Genomic DNA, 14,883 nt, shown 5'->3' on the forward strand with positions numbered 1-14,883 from the left:
AGGGGATAACAGTACAGTAATTACAATTTACAACTTAAATGCTATGACAAAGAAACCTTCCCAATTCTGTGCTCTCAGACACAGTCTCCGAGAGCGTTCTCTTTCTCCTCTCAGAATAGCTTGATCTCAGAAGCCATCTGAATCTATACAACCATGCAACAGAGAAAGATTTATGGCTGAGTAGCTGACTGGCTCCTGCTTCAGGTCCTGCTTCTTCATGGTTTTAGAACCCTCTCTTTAATTCACACAGCATTTTTGCTTTGCCAGCAAAAATTTCACTGTAGCTATTTTTTTTATTTTTTCTCTACATCAGGGGGTCTCAATCTCAGGGGTATTTTAATTTTCAAACTAACAGTAATTATTTGTGTGGGAAGCAATCTTTGAATTATAGACTATTTAGCAAGCTCTCTGGCGACCCACATTATGTCAGCACCTCCCTACCCCAGTTACAACAATCAAAATGTTTCTTAAACCACCAGTTGTCAGTAGGGATAGGAGGAGGAAAAAAATCATAGCAGGCAACCCAGTGACACACAGAATGAAAGCAAACTACGGAAATAGAGAGGCAGAAGAGAAGACCACGTTTTTGACCAGGATGCTTTAAGATGCTCTCCAGGGGGACCTTTATGCTTAGATAATTTGGACAGATTACTGTAACAAGAGGTAGAAACTTCAGAACTGTATCCAAGATCTCATTCCTGATCTCAGGTCGTGGCTGTCACTCAGCTTGGCTTTTCTTTTGGAGGTCATCTCGTAGCAATTGGAGCTTCTTTTGGATCTCAGTCAGCACACCAATTTTCTGCTCCAAAATGGACAAAGACTGCGCAATGCAAAAATCCACATCACAGTTAACTCCCTCAGCCGTTTCCTGGATGGCCTCCCACCATGGACCGGACCTGCTCCATGAAGCTGCTGGCTCCTTTGTTGATGTGAGTTCATCGCTTTCTTTCTCTTCCTCTTTCTGTACAGTTGGTATTTGAATGATGTCATCCTTCTGAAGGGACTTTTCCGAATTTGTATTGCCGTTTTCTAACGTTAGTGGCATTTCATGGTCAGTTGGAGGGTAAGGCCTTGCTTCTAAAGCCAATTCTTTGACTCTGTTTGCATATCTTAAAGTATTGAGGGTGTTTTCACAGGAAGTCATCCCGGGCGAGATTGTAGCGATCATGCAAGTATAGGAGTTCTGCCCTATGAAGGAGTCCCGGAGTACCTGTGTGAGTTTGCTCGCTCTGAATGGGGTATGAGACTTGTTCTTACCCAAAGCCCTGATGCACTCTTTTAGAGCTAGCAGACTTTTATTTATCTCAGCCCCTTCCAGCTGCCTCTTCCGGGTAGCCTTGGCAGTATCTGCTCCCCTTTCGTTCCCAGCTAAGTCAACGAGGGAAAACTTGCCGTGCAGTTTCCCTCCGCACTTGAGAATGAGCTGGAACACAGCGTGGCTCCTGGATGAGTGGGCGTTGACAGAGGTCTGACCGGAAGTCCGACAGCTGTTTCCGAGCTCCACCAGATTCAGGACTTCCTCCACACAGCCCACCTCCTGCTCCTGCAGTCCTACCACTTGTATTTGCTGATTTCCATCCTCCAGGACTTGCAGCTTCTTCTTCCAGTTTAGCAGATCGTACACTTTGCCACCATAGATCTCAAAAAAGGTCCCGTAGACTTTGAGCTCCAATTTCTCATAGGCAGGGGTTCTTAGGAGGAGGAAGACATCCTGAGCTACCAGGGCATAAATCCCTTTAGAACACTCTTGGGCCTTTCCTGAAAAGGCTCCACCCATTGTGTGGGTTTTTCCACTGCCAGTCTGCCCATAGGCAAAGCAAGTGGCCATGCCCTTCCGGAAGATGGACTCCACAAGAGGCCGGGCGGTGAACTGGTAAACTAATTCATTAGATGCCGTGTCATCAAAGGCATGGTCAAAACAGAAGGTCTGGTTTTCCAAGTAGCGGGTCAGGTCCACCTTTTGTTTAGACTCGTGTACCATGACCACATTGTGCGAGGGAATAGTGATGATATCTAAGTCCTTCATGGTGGTCTCCCTCTCATTAAGAGGGCGCTTCCTCACACACACACAGATGCGGTGGTCTTCTGGGGGCTCCAGGCGGGACATCTTGCTGCTGTCTAGATGCCTGCGGTACTCCTCAATCATGCGCATAGTCTCAAAGTTTGGATTTCCAGTGTTGATGTCAAGGGCTCGTCTAGCTCGGATCTCTAGCTGCAGTCGTCGGCGCTTCTCTCTCTGCTTCTGCAGCTTTTCAATTTCCCGTAGGCAGGGGGATTTTTTCCGCTTCATCAGACAAGGGTTGCTGGGGATCACCAGGGTTTGGCTGTCCCCTGAGGGTGTTTCATTTCTGTGTGGAATCATCGCAATCCATTTGGTGGCTGTTCGCTGGTCTCCAATGGCAGTAGCGGGTATTACAGACACTGGGCGCAGGGGTCTACGTGACCGTTGGTGTTCAGTAGAAGCCAAAGCAGGGTTCAACAGAAGTACAGTCTCCAGTTCAATCTTCTTTCCTTTTTTGACTCCTTTCTCAACCCACTCTACCGTGACCCAGGAGTTTTCTCGGTTGATCTCTGTGACCACAGCCAGATGAATCCGTTTGTCACTGCGCTGGATCGCCACACAGATGCCCACCTGGAAGTCTGTGAAGTGGGATTTCAGAGGTTTAAGGGGTGAGAGGCGTGGGGCCAGAGGAAGGCAGAACTGGCTGGCCATGGTGAATGGTGGAGTAACCAGGGCTCGCTTTCTGAGCCTCTTGGCGTTGGCACAACAGGACCGAAGTCCAAGCCAGCCTGAATGTCCAGAGCTCGAGCATAGATGTGCGTCGCTCTCACGTTTGTGAGCCAAGCACCAGGGCATTGGCTGAAGGCCCTTTCGTCATAAAGGGACCAAAGATGTCTCTGTCAGAAACAGAGACAGAGACAGAGACAGAGACAGAGACAGAATCAGAGACAGAGAGATGAGGTTTGGAAAAAAGTCCTGGGGAGTGTGGTTTTTGGCCCGTGTAAACACCATGAACATTCAAACTTATGCTTTGTACAAATTCATTCCCCCTGAGACTTCTGTAGTTCAGTTTAAGCAGTTATGAAATTCCCTTGAACACTTTGGGGATCAGTAGGAACAGACAAAGGTAAGGATTTTTAAAAATTTGGGATTTTAGGGGGAAAAATGCAACAAGATGCTCTTGAAGAATCCTCTAAGTGTGCTACCTCCTCCCACGCATGTCTAACACACACAGCATAAAGTTATGCACGTTTAATGGACTTTCTCATTACAAAATCAGAACAAGTAGAACAGAGCAGGTCGCTACTGCAGTTTGCTAAGGCAGAACTTTGGTACAACACCAGCGCTTGCAAACACAGGATGTGTATCACATCCCAAGTGCTTCTGACAGCTACAAAGCGAGTGTTATTGGGATTCCTGTCACTGCAGATCTGGAGAGAAGTTTAGTAATTACAACAGCAAACCCCTTCAGTAATTACACCTCTGGACTCATTATCTTAAAGGAGAGACTTCCATAATCCATCCCACAAAACTCTCTCTCTCTCTCTCTCTCTCTCTCTCTCTCTCTCTCTCTCTCTCTCTCTCTCTCTCTCTCCCTCCCTCCCTCCCACCCTCTTTTCCTCCTTCCATCTTTCCCGTGTCCTCTGTCTGTCTGTCTGTCTGTCTGTCTGTCTGTCTGTCTGTCTCACTCTCTTTCTGTGTGTGTGCATGTGTGTATGTGTGTGTGTGTGTGTGTGTGTTTACAAGTAGCTCAAACATATGTTAGAGTTTGCAGCAAAGCAGTTAAGATCATTTGAGTGAGAAGTATATTTAGTTTTCAGATATTCTATTGTGAGTATAAAGATGACATCTGATGGCCAACCTCACTCCATCGATATTTATTCTTTGCATTGTGAGTTTGGTTGTGTTCATAGTTGTAGGTGTGAGGAAACATTCTGTGCACAGTGTCCTCAAAACTTTCTCTTGAGACAAAGGTCATTATAGAAATAAATTCTGTTTAAAAACGATGGCCTGATGATCGTTGTTAATAAACTTGGTAAATCTTAAGTCTCTTGAAAATTTGGATAAGTGTAAAAATGTCAATTTGGAGGGAAGATATATTATTGAATACCAATGGGGAAAGGAGAAAAAGAACTATGTCATTTTATAGTTTTTAATTGACCATATTAGTAATAATTAAACTTGTGTGTTAAGTAAATAATTTTATTGTTATTTCACAGGCATTGTGTAAATACTGCCATTTTCTTTGCTACCTTATTTTTTTCTTGCATTTTTTGAGATAGGGTCTTAGGATATATATATATTAGCAAAAGTTAGTCTCAAACTTGGATATTTAGTGGAGAATGACCTTGAGGTTTTAATTCTGCCTTCAACCTTAATGCTGAAATTACAAGCATGCACTGCTGCCTTAGTTCTTATTTTGAGTATCCAATCTATACTTTTATGTGAGTTAGGGAAACACTGGATCCACTGAGACTCATTCCCAGTTATAGTAGCCTCCAATGGATACTCCGAACCCTACAAAGCCTCGCCAACCTCCACAGAAGATCCCAAACGCATGGTCACACAGATGGCCCAGGTTTAGCTCAGTGCGTCTCAAACAAAATGTACAAAATGAATGTGAGGGAGATTTCTGGTGACCCAGTGACGGGGGGTGGGATGGGAATAGTAGGAAGTAGGAGGTGTGAGTTTGTAGCATACAAAATGTACATATGTGTCTAGTTAGGGTTACTATTGATGTGATGAAAAACCATGAGTGAAACCTTTTTCAGGAGAGGGTTTATTTGACTTAAACTTCTACAACATTGTCCATTATTGAAGGAAGTCAGGACCAGAACTCAAACAGGACTGGAACCTTGAGGCCAGAGCTTATGTAAACACAGTGGAAGGCTGCTGCTTTCCAGCTTGCTCATCATGGCTTGCTCAGCCCGATTTCTTCCAGAATCCAGAAGCACCAGCCCAGGAATTGCACAACTCACAATGGGCTGGGCCCTCTACTATCAATAATTCAGAAAATGCCCTACTGATGAATTTTTATCAGGCATGGTCTCAATTGAGGATCCCTCCTTTCAGATTCCTCTAGCCTGTGTGAAGTAGACATAAAACAAGCCAGCCCATATGTAATATTGTAAAAATAATAATAAAATCTAAGTTGTGGTGGAAAGGGCCAGCCCCCTCCCCCCCCCAATGCTAGCCTTATTTCATTCTCTTACGCTAGTAGGTCTTATCCTTCCTCAACAGATAGAACTTGGTTTTATGGCAGAAATCAGGGACCGATGTTTTCTTTGAGTTGCTTTGATTTGTTTTTTTCTCTAGCACATCAACAAAAATCTCCCCGCCCCCATGTGTAGACTTTTTTTTTCTCAGTCCTAGTCTCATGTGGTCTCCCTAAGATCTATCAGTATTTTCCTCAAATTAACTTCTTTTACAGCTACATGGCTAGCTGGATAGATAGATAGATAGATAGATAGATAGATAGATAGATAGATAGATAGATAGATAGATAGGTAGATAGGCAGGCAGGCAGGCAGGCAGACAAAGGAGAGAGAGAGAGAAAGAGAGAGAGAGAGAGAGAGAGAGAGAGAGAGAGAGAGAGAGAGAGAGAGAGAGAGAACTCCCAAGTCCTGCATCTGCAGATGCCAACAGGAACTTCAAATTCAAAAACCCATGGGGGGATGTATTTTCTTTCAGAAAATGGTATTTCTTGGTACGTGTGTGTGTATGCGTGCATGTGTGCATGTGTGTGTGTGTGTGTGTGTGTGTGTGTATGTGTGTGTGTGTGTGTGTGTGTGTGTGTGTGTGTGTGTGTTGTAGGACAGAGACTGATATTAGGTGTCTTCTTCAATCACTCTGCACCTTATTAGTTAAGCCAAAGTTGCTCACTGAACCTGGAACTTGCTGCTTCAACTGAACTGATTGGTGATCCCACTCTCCCTGTCTCCCATTGCCTGCCTGGGTTTGCAGACCTGCTATCATGCTTTGCTTTTCTGTAGGTTCTGGGGATCTGCCTCCAGATCCCGTGCTTAGAGAGGCTTTAACTCATGGATTTCTATCTCCTTATTGACTTTGTGAATATTAATTACATTTTCTTGCTTTTAAAAATCTATTCCATTTTTAAAAGCGAATGCATACCTTCATCTTTTTTTTTATCCCATTAGATTTAGAGCCACTCTGCCCTTTCCTAGTAAACAGAATTCTTATGGATTTGCGACAGACAGCATTTGACATATCAAGTAAATGTGACCAGGTTTCCCCTAGCAGCTTCATGCATTTAGGAACTCAGTTTATTTTTCCCACTGAACCTGAAGTTGTTTGAACATATGTTTATTAGTTCTCCACTTTTAAGCACATTAGCATCTCTCCACGGCTCGACAGAGGCAGTATCAATTCTGAATGAAGACACACAGGGCACATTATCATCTGTTTGCCCTGCATCCTCAGGCCTGACCACTGCCCCTGCTTAGTCTAAAAGTGAGCTGGTCTAAAGAAACTAATGTTTACCAAGTGGCCCATTGCGTTTCAAATAATGGACAGTTGTTTAGGGGGGCTCTCCAGTTTTGATAATCTGGAATTTCATTTGCAATAAAATTTACCTGTGCTGCCAAGAAATGTAAGACCATCCATATAATTCTCCCTACTGCAATGTATTCTGAGGGATGAGTTAATCTGAGGAGACAGTGGCAATATTGAGTAATGAGATAAAAGCAGTGTTCGTCACACTGTGATAACCTAGATAAACTTAAGATACCACCTCTGGCGAAGGCCCAGACAGTCATTTGGTTGATGAATGGTTTGCAGATTGTAGAAGCCAATCTTTTGACATCACTTCCCATATTTGAGGGAATTTAACCAAGCAATAAGCACCTAAAATATTTTTATTTAAAAGAATCTTGACCTCAAATAACTGATCATTCGCGATGGTGATTTTCAACTTGACAAAATCTAGAATCACCTGATAAAAGAATGCTTTGGGGGCTTTATATTAACTGATGTTGGAAGATACCTCTCAATCCTGGGCGGAAACATTCCCTAAACAGGGAACCTGAATTGTATAAAGCAATCAAAGAAAGCTAAAGAGTCGCAAACTTGTATCTCTTGCTGCCTGTTTCTGATGATGGATCAGACAAGCTGCTTCAGCCTCACTCCTCTGCCCTAGCGGACCACTCTTTTTAACTGTGAAACAAAATAAATCCTTCCTTCCTTAAGTTGTTTTTGCCAAGATATTTAATCACAGCAACAAGAAAAGAAACTAAGATACTACTTAATGCCTCAATGAACAAATGAATGATAGGTCTCACACATGAAAATCTCCCTTTTCCAAAAACATAACATGTATCATGTGGATATATCTACAAGTGAAAGAGGCATGGGAGAAAAATAAACAGGAAATGAGATTGATATTTTTCATTATTCAATTACGAACAGTTTCCTTTAGAGGTTTGTCAACGTTGCTTCCTGGAACAGAATGTGATTTTTGCTCTCATTTAATATGTGAACCCCTCAGGACAAGTTAAAGTGTGTGCTGTTTAAACAGTGTTTTAATAGACATTGAACAGCTGTTGAGTGTGTGTGACTATGGAAGTCTGGTGTATGAGAATGCAAACTTCAGCAGATTCTGTTCTTCAGAGCAGATCAGTAGATTTTCCAATATATTTTTGAAGGAGCAGAATGATCATTTTCAGTTTTTAAAATATTCTGTTTCATTGCTTTATTGAGTTCAGGCGTACTTTACTACGTTTACCTGATGATAACTATCTGCAGCCTATATGCCTGTCACTTATAGGTAGTCATCCATAAGGTTATCCAAGACAGCAAAGAATCCACGCATGAGTGTTCCTTTCACTTTAAGATCATGTGTGTAGGTTATCTCTCAGCTTTCAGTTTTATCTAAGCATGTTAAGGAAAAAGCTGGATTTTATTGATATTTTATACACAAGTGGATTTTGCTTGTATCTCTAGGCAAAACCATAGAAGCTATTCTGGTTACCTTTCTATTTCAGCTCTAGCTCTCTAACTTAAGCATCCTCTGTTTATTTCCTTCAGAGTTTTCTCTATTAAACTATACTTTAATATTTTAAAGACAGCTTTGTGGGGAACACATATGGTAAAGATATTGTCTTGGTTTGGGTTTCTGTTGCTGTCATTAGGACCAAATTTAATCTGAGGGGAAAATGGTTTGTTTAATCCTACAGTCTTAAGAATAATTTCCCCAGTACGAGATTTAAGGGAATCCAGTTTTCTAGGTAAAAAAGAAAATAAAATTCTGATACCTTACTATTATTTATGTTTCTAGAATCTGTATATTTAAGTTCTTCTGACACTATAGGAATCTTGGATAATCAGAGATACTTTAGAGTCAACCTAAAGAGGATCTCATTCAGTCCAGCATTTTTGACAAACTTTAATAATCATCCTCTAAATATCAAAGTATCAAGGTCTAAGCTAATATTTAGATTATATAATAGCAAAAAAGTATAAAAGTAAAGAATATATTGTACAAAGATAGATATATCAAATAATAGTAAGTTATAGCTAAAAGTTATGTTCATATTTAATACACACTAAAACACAAACTACATAGAAGTGCATTATGATCAGACATTCAGAACATGTTTATGTAACAGAAGTTGGAGTCAGGATAAATTTCTGTTTTGTAACCGACCTAGGATTCATAATCCCTTGAAAAGGTGTTACAAAGTATAAACAGCCTGGATTCACACCGACCTTCTGACTTCATCTCTAGGGGCTAAAACCTTAGAAATCTACATTAGCAAAATTTTCACTGGGAGGTTTTTGTCATTGGAAATCTGGGAAGAATTGGACTGTATGTTAGTGCATTCTATATAGAGATTTTGACTTTGTGGTAGTGAGAATAAAAGAAAGACGATCTCGGCACAATCGTGGTCAATGGGATTTCTTTAAGATTTTAAATGCTTGAAGAACTGCCTGAAGCAACAAAGGAAAGAAAACGTCATTTTCTGGAATAGTAGCTTTTTTGCTTTCTTCAAGGTTCGTGGCAAATATAATCCTTGATATTATTATTGAACAAAATGAAGTAAAAAGTATATGCTATCTAGTCTTCATGCCATTTAAAGGAGATTTGTAAGCAGAGGGCCATTCCATTTTTTTTATCACTCCTATGGTGCTTTAGAAAAGAACGTGGCTGATATTTTTAAAATGCTTGTGTTTAACTGTCGGGTAGCATCCAGTAAGCCTATGGTACCCTAGAGTATATATCATTCTTTTCCCCTTTCCTTTCTTTCTTTTATTTTTTTTGCTCTTGACTGCTTGCTAAGTATATAAAATGGAATTGATACTACAACCAAAAACATGCATTATGTGTCTCAGTAGTATCTACACAGGTAATGTGATGGTCAGTATTTATCACGGTCAGAGTCTGATATTTGCCTGTCCGAGAAACACAAATTTATGATTTCCCTCTCTGGGACAATAAACCACGTGGACTAGAATTATAGGGAGTGGGACATCAGGTTACATGTCAAAATAACCATTTTGTTAAAAAGTAAAAGAAAATCTAAGTAGTTGACTTAACAGAGATTGCTAGATATCTATCTATGTATCTACAGGCTGCTCCAATTCTGAAAGTATTTGAAATTGTCCAGCTACAGCGATTTAGTATCAGTTAATATGTGAGTGATTGATACTTGGACAACAGAGGTTGGAACCCAATATGCCTGTTTTGATGACTTTTTTTCTTCTGAGACTCGCCACAATTTGAAAAAAAATTAGTTAATTCTTATAATCAAAAAGAAGAAATTACAAGTATGCCATAAATGCATAAATATATGTAGATAACCATTTATGTTATCCTTTATAGGCATACATTTATACGCATCTGTTATTGATAGTTAAAATCTGCCAGAAGTTATACAAACACAGATGGAAGATAGCGTTGGCAGGTGGAAGAATCATAAACGCACGAGGAAAAGACTAATATTAGTCCATGAATGCATAAAGTTAGCTTCAGAGCTAAGAAATTGTATGTGTCAGTAAGGCTTCCTGAAAACAGCAGAGATATGAGCAGCTAAGTTTAGGAGGAGTCAGTGTTATTTACATTTGGGTCACTGTGACACAAGCAGGTCCCAAAGAGTGTTGAGTAGCCCCAGTACAGAAACATCCAGACTTATTTCCCTCACATTGCCGGGAATGGTGTCTGTGGCCCAGGTTCCTTACCATAATCACTGGACTGAGCAAAGTGGGCAGCAGGTCACCAATACCACGGCAGCTTTCCCAGCCTTCAAACCAGTGCAAAGAAACCCATGGACAACATCTGTCAGCGCTCGATTAGTGCAAGTGTGATTCGAGGCATAATGGAAACAGCAGGAATGTCCCTGAGGATGGATTTGTATGCTACACTGGTAAAAACCATATCCCAGAAGACCTAGCATAATGTGAGAGAAGAAGAGACTGCGGAGTTTGAGCTTGTGAAAAGAGAATTTGGAAATGGTGAATGTTCTAGGTTCTGAGTTCCAGTTCAAGGCAATAAATGAAAAGCTGATACAACCACAACTGACACTAACACCTCTACAGGCGTTGCAGAATAGTGAGAATGGAGAAGAGGGGAATAAATCAGAGTTCAGTCCCTTACAGCCAGGCCCAGTGATCCTTACACTTTACAAAACATGGATAATGAGATATGGGAAAACAGGAAAGATCAGATTGTGACTACAGTCTGAAGTGTCCCCACAGCAATTCTTTTGAAAACACTTGTTTCCCCAGACAGTGGTGTTGTGTTGGAAGGCCATGGAACATTTATAAGAGTCAGCTTAGCTGAAGCAAGAGGATCACTGGGGCAGACCAAACTATTGGGTAGTTAGTAAAGGTACGTCCCAGGGTACTCCCTCTCTGGCCTAGCCTACCATGATGTAATCAGCCTCTGCCAGTCACGTCAGTAGCACAGAATGAAATATATACCGCCTCTCTTCTAAGCCATGATGGACTGACATTCTCTGAAACTGTAAGTCAATATATCTTTCTTCCCTTGAGTTTTTTTCTTCTGAGTATTTTGGTCACAGTGACCCAAATGTAACTAACACAAATTATATAGAAAACACAAGTTATATAGAGGATAAATTGATGTGATAGATCATTTCACAGAGGCCCTTTTAGGCCAAAACAAAAAACAAACAAAAAAACAAAAAAACCCAAAACAAAACAAAACAAAAAAAAGGAAAGAAAAAAGAAAAAAAGACAAGAAAAAGCAGTTAGGAAAGAATGTGATCAATAAAAATGAAAAATCAAAGAGGATCCCAAATCAGGAGCTACTTAAACACTGGTAGCATTTCAACTTCTATTTCTGGCCACAGATAACAAGAAACCCCTTATGTAGAAGACAGCAGAGAAATTTAAAAGCGCAGTAGATCTACCAGTAGAGAATTTACCCACAGCTAAGTTTGAACACGGGATGATAATATACCTTCAGTCCTCCTTTAAACGGGGAACAAAAATACTCATAGGAGAGGATATGGAGACAAAGTTTGGAGCAGACACTGAAGGAATGGAGGAATAGCCATTCAGAGCCTGCACCGCCTGGGGATCCAGCATAATATATATATATATTTTATATATATATATATAATATATATATATATATATATATATATATATATAAAATCTCCAACAAAACTAGACAATATTGGCATGCTGACAGGAGCCTGATACTGCTGTCTCCTGAGAGGCTCAGCCAGATCATGTCAAATACAGAGGCAAATGCTATCAGCAAACCATTGAACTGAGAACGGGGTCCCCACTGGAGGAGTTAGAGAAAGGTTTGAAGGAGCTAAAGGGGCTTGCAACCCCTTAAGAAAAACAATACCAACCAACCAGAGCTCCCAGGGACTAAATCACTACCCAAAGAGTACACATGGACAGAGCCATGGCTCCAACTGCATATGTAGCAGAGCATAGCCTTGTTGGGCAGCAATGGAAAGAGAAGCCCTTGGGCCTGCCAAGGCTGGAACCCCCAATGTAGGGGAATGTCAGGGTGGGGAGGCGGGAAGTGGGGATGGTTGAGGAGGGGAACACTCTTATAGAAGAAGGAGAGGGGGATGGGATAAGGGGCTTATGGACAGGAACGGGGAAATGGAGTAACATTTGAAATGTAAATAAAAAATATCCAATAAAAAATAGAGCTATTTTGAGTATATAAAATTATTTTTAAAACAATGATTTTTATTTTACAATAATTAATTTTGATATTTATATCTGGATTATTTTTATGTGATTTAATAATTTCCCAAGTATAAAATTTAATGGTTCCAAGTTAATATTTTGGGGGCATATTATGTCAATAAATTATGATTCCAAATTGTAAAAAATAAATAAATACATACATACATACATACATACATACATACATACATACATACAGTTAGTATTGGCTGTCTCTACTTCTATCAGCTTGTCCAGTTACAGGTACAAATGAAATACATGAATAGATGGTTGAAGCTGTGCACTGTGGATCAGTAGAACTGTGTGCAATATTTCTGCAGCATGGGATTCTTTACATTCACTGGAAATATTTTATTTTATTGGTGCGTGAAATTCTCTGAAACTGTGAGCCAATATATCTTTCTTCCCTTTGAGCTTTTTTTTTTGGATATATATATCCTTTATTTTTTAAGGCTTAAAACTTATTTCATTATGGGCCAAGAATTGTTGAGAACTTTCTTTTTAATTTGTTATAAAGGTTTACTTGATTTTTAATAATGAAACTCTAGTCATTAAATTCTCATTTAAAAAACATACCTATTTCTGTGAGTTGACCGATGTTCTGGCTGTGCTGTTTTGAGAAGACCCTCTTTCCTTGGTATCTTTCATTTACTCTGACTCTTACAGTCTTTCAACTTTCTCTTCTGCGAGGTTCCCTACTGCTACAAAGGAAGAATTTGATGGAAATACCCCATGGAGGGCTGAGCGTTCAAGGGCTCGCTCTCGGTATATTGTCTGTCTGTGGATCTCCGTATTTATCCTTGGTTACTGATGATCAAAACACCTCTGATGATGGCAGTGCAGGGCACTGTTGGATGAATATAGAAGGATGTCCTTAGTGGTCATTTTGTGGCTGTGTGCCTTTAGCAGAACAGTAGTATTTGTTTTTCTTCTATGTACTTGTCCTATGTAGTCTCAGGTGTTTGTGAACTTGATACATTTTGGAGATGGCTTCAATCTCATGGACTGAGTCTTAAAACTGATCAGATATTGGTTGGTTACTCCTATAGCCTTGGCTATTATGACACCAGCACATCTTATAGGACCCCCTTGTTCGTAGAATAATTTGGTGTTTATCTTTCTCCTTTGGTAGCAGGCAGAGCACTTTCGCTTACCATGAACATTAGCCTATGGTTGTTAAGGTTCTGCATAGGCACCAGCTCACCTTCTCTATATTCAATGAGTTGTGTGTTGTCTTTAGCAATAAGGCCTTACTGTCAGTTTGTGAAAGCAATCAATAAGGAACCTTGTCAATAGCCTGGCCTGTTTGACAATGCCTGTGGGTCCCTTAGGGCAACAACTCACCATATTCCTTCCTTCCAGGCCCTTCCTTCCACTCCATATGTGTTTGTCTTTCTTCTAAGTACATGGTCTATCTAGTTTCTTCTGTTCCATTCAACCTCATTGTCAATCCATAAATCTCTATTTTCCTTTCTTCAGGCTTTCTATTCCCTTATCTTCCAGTCCCTAATTTATAAGTAACTTATAAGTGTATATGCATCGTAGCCTATGTATTAAGGACTTAGCACCTAACATCCACATCTAAGTGAGTACATTTCATTTATCCTTAGTTTCATGATTTTGTTTTTTACTAGCTGGTCAATTTTCCATTGTGTAAATGAACCATATTTTCTTTATCCTTTCATATGTTGATAGTTTCTAGGATGGTTTTAATATCTGACTATTATGAATAGAACATTAGTGAACATGGCTAAACAAACATCTCTGTAAAAAGATGTAGAATTCATTGGTTAGATGTATGATGTGTGTGTGTGTGTGTGTGTGTGTGTGTGTGTGTGTGTGTGTGTGTGTGTGTGGTATAGCTGGAACTTGAGGTAGTAGATCTATTCCCACTATACTGAGTTTCACAATAGCTGTACAAGGTTGCACTCCAAACAGTGTATGAGCATACCCAATACATCTTTGCCAGCATAAACTGTTATTTGTTTTTATTGATTTTGGCCTTTCTAACTGATGGAAAATGAAATCCTAATGTGATTTACATTTCTCTGATGACTAAGGACATTAAACATTTAAATGCTTCTCAGTCCTTTTGCTTCCTCTTTCCATAATTCTGATTAGATCTCTACCCCATTTTTAATTAGGTTATTGTTTTCCTTGATGCCCACTTTTCCAGTTCTTTATATAATTCAGATAATCACCATTTTTGGATGCAGAGTTGATAAAAAATTTTTCCTACTTTGTAGGCCAACCCTTTGTCTGAATGCTGATATCTGTTGCTATGCAGAAGCATTTCAATTTCATGAGGTCCCATTTATTAATTGTTCTTAGTGTCTGTGCTAAAGGTTCTCCGTTTTAAAGGTTATCCTCTGGGCCAATGAGTTTGAAAGGACTACCCACATTCTTTTATATCAGATGTACTGGATTAGGCCTTATGTTGCTCTTTGATCCATTTCTAGTTGAGTTTTGTATGGATCTATTTGCCGACCTCTACATGTAGCCATCTACTTGGACAAGCACCATTAATGAAAGATGCTTTGGTTTTCCCAGTGTGGTTCTTGTATCATATTTTGTCCCTATGTCTTTTGATAATAATTCGCCTATTTATCATATATTCTGTTTATGCTATATCTAAGACAAGCCACAGATTTTTAGTATGAAGGACATGAGATCCTTGTGAAAACAAGAAC

At 40.0% G+C, this 14,883-nt stretch overlaps 1 protein-coding gene across 1 annotated transcript; it reads right to left on the bottom strand.

Annotated features, from left to right (window-relative positions):
• Positions 1-583: 583 nt before the first annotated feature.
• Kif2b (kinesin family member 2B) lies at positions 584-2,803 on the bottom strand. The gene has a single exon (NM_001005874.2). The coding sequence runs from the start codon at positions 2,711-2,713 to the stop codon at positions 719-721; it is 1,995 nt and encodes a 664-aa protein (NP_001005874.2). The 5' UTR covers positions 2,714-2,803; the 3' UTR covers positions 584-718.
• Positions 2,804-14,883: the final 12,080 nt, after the last annotated feature.

Source organism: Rattus norvegicus, chromosome 10 (genome assembly GCF_036323735.1).
Source record: "Rattus norvegicus strain BN/NHsdMcwi chromosome 10, GRCr8, whole genome shotgun sequence".
In the NCBI taxonomy this organism is placed as follows: Eukaryota; Metazoa; Chordata; class Mammalia; order Rodentia; family Muridae; genus Rattus; species Rattus norvegicus.